General features: G+C 47.7%; 3 protein-coding genes across 3 annotated transcripts in view; 2 read left to right on the top strand and 1 right to left on the bottom strand.

The window, feature by feature from the left end:
• Window positions 1-506: 506 nt before the first annotated feature.
• On the bottom strand, window positions 507-1,861 carry asf1 (nucleosome assembly factor ASF1). The gene is made up of 4 exons (XM_040782051.1): window positions 1,601-1,861; window positions 1,501-1,540; window positions 1,137-1,445; window positions 507-1,066 (listed from the first exon to the last, which is right to left on the bottom strand). The coding sequence occupies exons 1-4, from the start codon at window positions 1,707-1,709 to the stop codon at window positions 691-693; spliced, it is 834 nt and encodes a 277-aa protein (XP_040638308.1). The 5' UTR covers window positions 1,710-1,861; the 3' UTR covers window positions 507-690.
• Window positions 1,862-2,294: 433 nt separating this feature from the next.
• Window positions 2,295-5,574, top strand: rna14 (cleavage polyadenylation factor subunit RNA14; the record flags this gene model as incomplete). Its single annotated transcript, XM_040780196.1, has 5 exons — window positions 2,295-3,173; window positions 3,233-3,664; window positions 3,728-4,730; window positions 4,783-5,496; window positions 5,558-5,574. The coding sequence occupies 5 exons, from the start codon at window positions 2,295-2,297 to the stop codon at window positions 5,572-5,574; spliced, it is 3,045 nt and encodes a 1,014-aa protein (XP_040638307.1).
• A 1,684-nt stretch (window positions 5,575-7,258) lies between these two features.
• Window positions 7,259-10,688, top strand: part of EURHEDRAFT_479891 (putative eukaryotic translation initiation factor eIF-2C4) — a 4,040-nt gene continuing 610 nt past the window's right edge. The window contains exons 1-6 of the mRNA XM_040785476.1: window positions 7,259-7,299; window positions 7,974-8,096; window positions 8,181-8,293; window positions 8,357-8,547; window positions 8,602-8,750; window positions 8,803-10,639. Of these exons, the coding sequence (XP_040638306.1) occupies window positions 7,297-7,299; window positions 7,974-8,096; window positions 8,181-8,293; window positions 8,357-8,547; window positions 8,602-8,750; window positions 8,803-10,639 (2,416 nt within the window). The 5' untranslated portion in view covers window positions 7,259-7,296. The remainder of the gene's footprint in view (window positions 7,300-7,973; window positions 8,097-8,180; window positions 8,294-8,356; window positions 8,548-8,601; window positions 8,751-8,802; window positions 10,640-10,688) is intronic.

Here is a 10,688-nt window from a genome sequence, read left to right as displayed (position 1 = left end):
CACATGAAGTAGTTGTATGGATAGAATAAGAGGTTGGTTACGGGTTGGTGAATGGGATGTGAATGCCGCTTGATGGACAGGAACAGGCACCTGGTGAAAGCTAGTAGTTGCAGGAGAATCCCGGCATGTTGTCTTGGATAGAACAGGCGATGAATGGTATGGCGATGTTAATAGTCGATTTAGAGCGAATGAGAGGTGTGTTTGCTCAATTCATCTCAGTAGCTTTTAGAGAAACGATGAATAGTAACCGTCAATACTGAGGAGTTATCTCGTTCGTTGACTTAAATACCTGGGGGTTTTAGATAGTCCATTCACATTATATAGACGCCATTGCGGTCCCGGCCGACAGTAAGAAGCCCATGAATAAAACATGACTGGTCCATATGGATTCACTACTTTGTATTCTGTATACACTGCAATCGCCATCACCAGCTACACGGCATATGTATGGTAGCTGCAGCCACAACTAAACTTTGCATATCCCTAACTAATACGGTGCACTCAGATCCCAAAGAGAAGTAACTACTCAATGTTTAAATTATACCTTTCTATCTCATAAAGTATATAGTACTGCCGGCCTTGAAAATATATAATAGGCTCGGGCAGTTCCGATGTCATGAAACGTCGCAAACCAAATCGTAAATCATTCAAAAAGGAAACAAACAAAAATCCCCATCCTACCTCATCGATTTAGTGGACCATAACGTCGGCTTGCTGCTGAGGTCCAGGTGCCGCTTTGTGTTGCTCCGAGTCATCGCCCATTTCGATATCCTCTTCACCATCAGCTCCCTCCTCCTCATCTTCTTCGTCATCATCATCACTTTCATCCTCGATATCCTCACTCTCACCATCGGAAATTTCTTCCTCCTCGCCAGTGACAGGTTCAGCGCCTTCCATTTCATGATCCTCGCCCTTGGGCTCTTGCGACTCGGTATCCTTGAGTTCTTTAAACAGAGCGGCTTCAAGTTCGGTCTCTTCAGCACCGTAGGCATTGCTGTCATCATCTAGATTGTCGGCCTCGGGTTGATCGGGCGGATATTCAGCCGGAGCAGACTCTTCGGAATCCCTGACAAGAAAAGTCAGTTTTGAAGAAATTGAAAGAGAGAGAGAGAGAGAGAGCGCGAGAGAGAACATACCACTTAATTGCGAACCTGGTCACACGGGGCTTCTCAGCAAGGATGTTTCGGGTGATCCGTTCGATGATTGGCTTCGCTGGGGGTTCCGCCCGAAGCTCCTCGCTGTCATATTCGTTGTTCACGTAGTATCCCACACGGACGAACTCTCTGCCATCGTAGCTGCAGGTGAGGAGGATTACAGTAACTCCAAGGATGTCGGAATCAGGGATCCGTTTGAGGTCCGGAGGGTTAACCTCGAAGATGAACTTGTTGACACCGACGGGAATGGGTCCAACAAGCACGGAATCCAATTCTTGATCATATTCAGAACTAGTTAAATTAGTGAAAGTCCGCGTGGGATTGTTTGTTCTTCGCGGCGACTCACGAAGTTGCCGAACCGACATAGGTGAGCTTCCATTCCAGATCTAAGCAGGCGGTATTAGCAAATATGTTTCGGTTTCGTGCCAAAAGAATACATTATGTACCTTTTTGGAGTTGTTCTAGACACTCGAAAGTGATCTCAAATTGGTAGGGCGCTAGGAACGTAGCCGGGTTGTTGAGGAGTTTAACCCCAAGGAGAGAGACGACCGACATGACGAGTTAACGGTATATGTAAAATGGGTAATTCTGGTAAATGAATTATGTATGGGAAATTGGAGGTTAAAATTTGAAAAGAAGATAGAGTGCAGAAATATAAAAGAGGGAGGGAAGGAAGGAGGCACAGCTGCATCAAAACTGTTAACGAGACAACGGCGCCCAACGATTGGCAACGCGCCGCTTTCGCGTTGCGGTCTGGTCACGCATTTGCGCGCTCACCGCCTTTGTCACGTGAGAAGCTGCTGCAAAGCTTCTGCGGTTAACAGCATAGCATCATCAGAGCCATCACTACTCTGTACTCTCTCGCCAGTCAACTCCTTCTTTTGGCGCACTTTATAGGCCTCCTAACGAAAGTGCCTTTAAATTGGTTTTGCCCTGGCTTACTCATTTCTTTTGGTGGTATTTCTATTGAAGTTTTTTAAGGTGCGTTGCGCTGCGATGCCGACAGCTACCTCCCCGAAAAGTTTCACACCAGGAACTGACTCGCTGGTTGTTATATGACAGGACCCTAATTATATATCGCTATTCTATCTATCTGTTCCGACCGCTTCGTTGCGATTGAGATCAAATTTTCCCATTATCATGGCTGAAGATGACGCTGAGAAGGCCTTCTTCCAGGCTCAGACAATGAATGCGGACTCTGTGGACTATGAAAAGACTGTTAAGGAGCAGGGTGCAGATAGTTCAGATTCAGATGATTATGATCCTTCAAAGACACTGCAAGATGAATATTCTGCTTCTCAAAGTGAAAATGTTTCTCCAAATGATCTTTCTCCCTCTGATTTCAATCCTCCCCAACAACAGACTTCTTCCCCCTCTGAACCCAACCCTAGTCAGCAGCCTAGCGGTACTGTCCCATCCGAAACGCCTTCGCGAACCGAGTCCCAGACCCCAGCCTCTGCATCGCAGCCTAAGGCTAGGACAATCGGCGGATTCGTGGTTGAGGATGAGGATGAGGACGAGGACAAGGACAAGGGTGACGGGGACTATGAACCCCCAGCTGTACTTGGTGTTGAGGAAGACATGGATACCACTCCTGTGAACATGCTCCAGCAATCCGTTTCAGGAAAAGTGAATCAATCTACTTCTACCCCTGATGTATCATTACAGGAATCTGCCACTTCTCAAAATGCCCCTAATAGCTCTTACCATTCTGTTGCTGCTTCTGCTCCCAATAATGATATGTCTACCACTGCTGGTCAGAACCTGTACGGCTTACAGACGTTGCAGTCTGACAGCGTGCAGGCGAGTGCTGCGCCAACTCCCACGCCTGAATCACCGTCAGCCCCCAAGGGCCGTTTACCACACGACCGGGTGGGAATCTTGGAAGACAGGATCCAGGAAGACCCGCGAGGCGACATTCCTGCATGGCTTGAATTGATCAATGAACATAGAAGCCGCAGCAGGATTGACGGTGCTCGCGAAGTGTTTGAACGATTCTTGAAAGTGTTCCCGTTTGCCGTAAGTATACTTGTCATTCGAACCTATTCTCACCAATTGACTGAACTAACCTGTTGCAGGCCGAGCAATGGGTGGCCTATGCCAACCTGGAATCGGACATTAGCGAGCTATTTCGTCTCGAGCAAATATTCAACAGGACTCTTTTGACCATTCCTGACGTCCAACTATGGTCTGTATACTTGGATTACGTTCGTCGACGGAACCCGTTGACTACGGACACGACGGGAAACGCAAGGAAGATAATTTCGTCTGCGTACGACCTAGCGCTACAATACGTTGGAATGGACAAAGACTCAGGGTCTATATGGAGTGATTATGTCCAATTCATACGCTCTGGTCCCGGTAATGTCGGTGGCTCGGGGTGGCAGGACCAGCAAAAGATGGACCTGCTTCGTAAGGCATACCAAAGAGCCATTTGCGTTCCCACACAGGCCGTCAACACTCTTTGGAAGGAATACGACCAGTTTGAGATGGGGTTGAACAAACTTACGGTAACGTGAATTCCAGTCTCTGACTCGGCCATGGTTCTAACACTTTACCTACTATGCTTCTAGGGCCGTAAATTCCTCCAAGAACAATCGCCCGCGTATATGACCGCCAGAAGCTCGTACACGGAGCTGCAGAATATCACTCGGGATTTGGTGCGCACAACACTCCCACGACTGCCTCCTGTCCCAGGCACCGAAGGAGATACCGAATTCGCACAGCAGGTCGATATCTGGAAGCGTTGGATTCATTGGGAGAAGGGTGATCCCCTTGTTCTGAAAGACGATGATCCTGCTGCATTCAAAAACCGTGTAGTGTACGTTTACAAACAAACACTCATGGCTCTCCGTTTCTTGCCAGAGATGTGGTTTGAAGCAGCCGAGTTCTGTTTCCTCAATGGTATGGAGACTGAAGGGACCGACTTCTTGAAGCAAGGCATGGAGGCCAATCCAGAAAGCTGCCTGCTCGCCTTCAAGCGTGCAGACCGACTAGAGATTACTTCGGAGTCCGAACAAGACTCCATCAAGCGAGGTGCCAAGGTCAGGGAGCCTTATGACCAGGTTCTTGATGCGCTCTACGACTTAATCGCCAAAGCCCGCACCCGCGAAGCTCTGGACGTTGAGCGCATGGAGAAGATGTTTGCAGAATTAAACCCCGAGAAGCAGCCATCAAAAATCGAAGATGATGATGACGATCAAAGCGATGCGAAAGCAAGAGAGTCAATGAAAAATGCCCAAATCGGAGCCGTCAAAAATGCCCATGCTGTTCAGATTGGTATTCTTTCCAGAACCATCTCTTTCGCGTGGATTGCTCTCATGCGTGCGATGCGCCGTGTCCAAGGCAAGGGTAAACCGGGAGAGGCGCCTGGGTCAAGACAGATATTTGCAGATGCTCGCAAAAGGGGCCGCATTTCCAGTGATGTTTACATTGCCAGTGCCCTTATCGAGTATCATTGCTACAAGGATCCTGCCGCTACCAAGATTTTCGAGCGTGGTGCAAAGCTATTCCCCGAAGATGAGAACTTTGCCCTCGAATATCTCAAGCATTTGATTGATATCAATGATGTCATTAGTAAGTCGGCTTGCTGACCTTCTTAAGACAGGAATGCTAACTTTTCTTCTAGACGCGAGAGCGGTGTTTGAAATGACAGTACGAAAATTGGCATCGAATCCCGACAATGTCCACAAGACAAAACCTATATTTGCGTTCCTTCATGAGTACGAATCCCGATATGGTGATCTCATCCAAGTGATCAACCTTGAGAACCGAATGCGCGAGCTGTTTCCTGAGGATCCGACCTTGGAACAATTTTCTCATCGTTATTCTACCCCATCGTTCGATCCCACTGCTGTGCGACCTATAATCTCCCCATCTCAGGCCCGTCCTAAGGCATTGTACCCTGCTGCAGAACCATCTACGTCTCGCCAAGGCACCCCTCCGAGATATCCGGAAGCACCTTCAACAAACTCCCCAAAGAGGCCATTGGAAGACTTGGACGACGACTTAGGTCGGCCGCGCAAGTTCATCCGGGCGGAATCGCCGCTTAAGGCTGTTCAGGGACGGCGGTTAGATCAGCCAAAACGTCCCCAGCAAGTCAATGGCGGCCTTGGATCTCAGTTCAGATCTCAAGGATCACCTGCGCCACTACCTCGGGAGATTGTGAACCTTCTCAGTGTCATTCCCCCGGCATCTACCTATAATGCCGGTCGTTTCTCGCCGGAGAGATTAGTTGAGCTCTTCCGCAGGATTGATATACCCGGTTCCATTGGACAGGTTCCCCTACCAGCCCGGAGTTTAGGAGGTGGACAAACTCCAGTTGGGATACAATCGTTTTCCAGTAAGCTTCATCTGTCCTCAAACCTTTTCTGATTTGAATTCTCGTGCTTACAATCTGCTAGGTATATTTCGTCCGTAAACCTCGTGATTTTTACTCGAAATATACGGCGTTCTTGCTTGGTATGACATCGACCATCGTCTCTTTTTAAGGATACTGGCTTTCTTTCTCTTTGTCTCTTCTTTTTCTTCTTCTTCTTTTTTTTTTTTTTTTTTTTTTTTTTTTTTTTTTTTTTTTTTGGTTGTGGCGATTATTTGCGTCAAATATGTTGTACATTTGGGATGGCTATCTCTGTACGCAAAACCTTCGAGAATTATATTATCTTGCATCATCGTTTGCTAGTTCTTGAATCGTTTAGTCAGGCAGTTCGGGCTACTTGGCTTCTTCATTCGTTGTCCTCGTCACTATGTATCTTCTCTCCAGAGATGCACTAATTCAGAATAGTAGTCTTGAGTCGAATACTATCCAATTCTCGTATTTTTTTTTTTTATAAAAAAAAAAAGGGGGGGGGGATTCTATACCACCCTACAACCTCGGGGCAAGTCGCAATAGCCTTTACCTGATCGTTTATGTCTCGGTGATTTATAATTCATTTAAATAACTCTGAAGTGCCTGTAGAAGTTGATGCTCCTGTTCTTACCTGGGACTGTTTGACTTAAAGGCGAGGTGGAAACCTTGCTTCTACGGAATACAAATTACATTGCCGGTTCTCTTTGGTGGATTTAGAACATAAATTCTTCATAGAGTCTAGTATTCCTATTTTATCTTCATATCTAGTTGCATCTGTTCGTTGCCCACATTTTGCTATCTGGCAAAGCCAGCCCGAGCCCTATTCCCGGCTTTCCTCCCCCGCAATGTCAATTTCTCACATCAACCTGCGACAAATTGTTATGATAAAATCGCTGTAACTTTGGCGCATAATATCCAGAGTTCCATGGTCCATTCTTTGTCAGAGAATCATCAACGGGGCTTTGCTTTTTTTCCTCAACGCGTCCAAGTCATGGTTTCCTCTTTGGGCCTCAACGCGCTCGTCACCAGTCACGCCTTCCTGTTCTGGAAAACCCTTTCTCCCACGCGTCGCTCTACTTAAACCTTTTCTTCTCCTCCAATCTCCCGCTCCTTTTTCTCTTTATCTTCCAATCCTTCGTCTCTTTTATCCTTTCCATCTTCCCTTATCCTAAGCTCACTTCTACCCATCGACTCTCGTCATCTTTACCTGTTTCTTTGGCTCCAGCCGTCCGTTGCTAGGAGACGGTGTCCCACGTTTTCTACCAACAACCACAAGCGTTTGTTTGGGCTCAATAGTAAGCTTCACAACTTTCCCCTTTGTGTTCCCAACCCTAACAACTGTCGAAGATCCTATCGACACTGTCTGGCTCGCAGATTCAAACGTCGTTGAAAGGTGCGTGTTGTGATCGTTATCGTTTCACTTTTGCCTCGCGTCTGTGTACGCCCTTGTTATCCTTGTCGAAACACGTTCTGGTCTTTCGAGGAATTTCACGGAGAGCTTTTCACCACGGTACGGCTTGTTTTCTTTTCTTTTACTTGCTGCGCCTTTCAAGATCTTGGATGCGTGTGGCTCATATCGCTAGTCTTTTCCCGCTTGGTGAGAATTCTTCCACCACTCGAGCTCTATAGCTAACAGTCAGCAGATCTCCTTTGTCTCTATCAAATCGACTCACCATGTCGACCAATGATCCCCATCCAGCCTTTGCTGGAGACCTAGCCTTGGACAATCCCAAGCTGGTCACCGATTCTTGCAGGAACGTCGACCTGCCTCTTGCGGCGTTTAACCTCAACCATATGGTAAGCTTGTGTTTTCTCTTGGAAACTTGAAGAAAAAGAGACTTGTCGTTTTCACTTGCTTGTCTGTTGCATTGCAAGATGACTCTTCATTCACCTTTTGCTTTTTTCTAACCGCTCCCGACTACTTGTTATTGTCCGTATGATTTTTGCTTTTTCATCATTAACTATCTCTATCTCCTGCTATTTTACCGACAACTATCACTGGTTTCGATTGGCGATTAGCCCATCTTCCTCCATCCCCATTCACTCTGCAGTTTATCAAACGGTGTTGGCAGACAATCGCCCACGATTCACCAGCTGCGGGTAGGGTTTTCTATTGATGTAGAAAGCCGACATTCATCTCCTTTGTCTCAACATGGCTGCAAAATGCTGTCGAACATTCACAAGATATCCCCTTTTCTGCCGCTCCCTAAACTATTTAAACCCCCTCACCGTCCTTCCCTCCCAAACTTCCTCATTTTTTCTCTTCCTCTTCATCACCCATCCTTATCTCAAGCTTCAGTATCTCTACATCCGCGTTTACATACCCTTTCGCTTATCCATACACTTTCTTTTGCCCTTCTTTACTTTATCTTGCTTTGAACTTCCTCACCATGGAGATCCAAGACCAAGTCAACACTCTTGGTGATGGTCTTCGCCATCTTCGCATGCGTGATGCTGACGAATTGGTCAAGTACGCGATCCCAACCGAAAATGTTCCTCGCCCAGGTTTCAACAACACCGGCAAAGAGGTTGAGGTCTCGATGAACGCCTTCGGCATCACAAAGTACCCTAGTCGAACCGTCTACCAGTACGATGTAAGTCACTCTCTATGTGCTTATCGAGCCCATGTCTCTCGTAATTAGCGTTCATACTGTCTCTGTTATGCTAACTATTAGTAGGTTCACATCGGAAATGGTGCCGAGAAGACTGCCGTCATCAAGAAGGTTTGGAACTCAAATTCCCGCAAGAATGCCCTTAAACAGACCATCTTTGACGGACAGAAGCTCGCGTGGTGCGTATTGGATTCCTTCCCCACTTTCTTTTCGGCGTTTGTACTGAAAAATGATTGTCGCAGGTCCATGACCAATTACCGTGAAGGCTTGAACGTTGAAGTTGACCTGGACAGCGAACAAGGCCGTCCGGCTGGCAGGACACCAAACCGCTTCCGTCTTGTCGTTCGTCCTACGAAGACGGTTAATCTCGCCGTTCTGAAGGGCTGGCTTGACGGTAGCATTCCCATGCAAGAATCTGTCTTGGAGGCTTTGAGTAAGTCACCTTCTTGCCATGCGAGATCACTAAGTGTTCACTAACAGTCGACAGACTTCCTTGACCACGTTCTTCGTGAATACCCGAGTCAAAAGTTCCTGGCTATTAAACGATCCTTTTTCGATGAGAACGGTGAGAATCAGGACTTGGGAAATGGTGTTCTCGCCTTCAAGGGAGTTTACCAAGCCATTCGACCTGCCATTGTAAGTCCTCTGGTTTCTCACCTCCATATTTCGTGCTAACCCCATGCTCTAGCATCGTGGACTCATCGTGAATGTGGACGTTTCGAACACCTGTTTCTGGGCCCGTACTTCCTTTATGGGAGCTGCCATGGCCGTTCTCGACGCTCGTGACAGGCAACATTTGATCCATCTCTTGAAGCCCATTGATGATGGCCACGGTGGAAAGACCGAGTCGAATGGTTTCTACGAAATACATCGCCGCCTCAAAAAGCTGCAGGTCCAGCCGCACTACCGTGGCTGTCCCGTCCTGGGCACCAACTTCATCGTCAAGGGCTTGGTCAACGGCAACGCGCGCCAATACACCATCGACTTGGTCGACAAAGCCACTGGCAAGAAAGAGACTATCAGCATCGAGACATACTTCAGGCGCAAGTACAACCTGGCTTTGGATTACTGGGAGCTTCCTATGGTTGAGATGACCAAAAAGGGCGTCGTCTATCCCATGGAAGTTTTGACTATCCATGGACTCCACAAATACCCCTGGAAGCTCAATGAGTACCAGACTTCGCACATGATCAAATATGCTGCCTCTCGTCCGGCAGACCGTCTCAACTCTGTGCACAAGTCCAAAAAAATGCTTGACCACGCGAATGATCCAGTTCTCAAGAGTTTCGGACTCCAGATCGACAACAATATGATCCGGACCAAGGCCCGTTTACTTCCAAATCCCGAGATCCAATTTGGTGGTAACCAGCGCCATAACCCAGGCACCAACGGTCGCTGGGATCTTCGTGGAAAGAAGTTTTACCAGCCCAACCGAAAGCCCCTCGAGGCCTGGGGTGTTGGCTACTTCGTTGGTAAGCGGAGCCCGATCAATCGTACTCAGATCGAGAGCTTTTGTGATTCATTTATTAAGTTCTACACCGGCCATGGTGGCAGTGTCTCCAAGCGTCCGAACATCGTGGAATTGAAGGAAGACATTGGCGAAGCAGTCAAGCGCCTGTACAACACGACCGGTATCAAGTTCCAGAAGGACCCCCAGCTTCTTGTGATCATCGTTCCCGACAAGAATTCCTTCACATACGCACGAATCAAGAAGTCCTGCGACTGCCGTTGGGGTGTTCCTTCTCAAGTTTTGCAGGCGGGTCATGTCGCTAAGGGCAACCCTCAATACGTTTCCAATGTGCTCATGAAGGTCAACGCAAAACTCGGAGGCACAACTTCGCGCGCTATTCCCAAGGTTTCTGAGGCAGGCCTTCGGCGTAATTCGATGATCATTGGCGCCGACGTCACTCATCCTACCCTTGGTGTTTGGTCACCGTCAATGGCGGCTATGGCAGTGTGCATGGACATGTTCGGTGGTCGCTACTGGGGTGCGTGCGAGACCAACGGTGAACGAAATGAAATGATTGCTCGTTCCAACATTGAGGTCATGTTGACTCCTCTTGTTCGCGAATGGATGGCTACTGTCGGAAAGGGACAGGCTCCAGAGCACGTTTATTACTTCCGTGATGGTGTCTCGACCGGTCAATTTGACCAAGTTCTTCAACAAGAGGTTTTTGACATGAAGTCCATCTTCATGAAGCTGACCCAGGACCAGTGGAAAGGAAAGTTCACCGTCGTCGTGGCAAACAAGAGACACCACCTGAGGGCTTTCCCGAAACCTGGCGACCGAAACACCTCCGACAAAAACGGAAATCCTCTGCCAGGTATCTTGATCGAGAGAGATGTTACGAGCCCTCACGATTGGGATTTCCTTTTGTATTCGCATATTGCTCTTCAAGGAACATCTCGTCCTGTTCATTATCATGTGATTCTCGACCAGATCAAGCATCGTCCACAAGAGCTCGAGAACATGATCTATGATCATTGCTACCAGTATATGAGATCTACGACTTCGGTTTCACTGTGTAAGTACCCCCTGTCTTCCTATGGGTTTTTTCCTTTTTTTTTTTTTTT

Source organism: Aspergillus ruber, assembly GCF_000600275.1.
Source record: "Aspergillus ruber CBS 135680 unplaced genomic scaffold scaffold00015, whole genome shotgun sequence".
Taxonomy (NCBI): domain Eukaryota; kingdom Fungi; phylum Ascomycota; class Eurotiomycetes; order Eurotiales; family Aspergillaceae; genus Aspergillus; species Aspergillus ruber.
The sequence above is the reverse complement of the archived record's forward strand: the minus strand, read 5'-3'. Positions and strand labels throughout refer to the sequence as shown.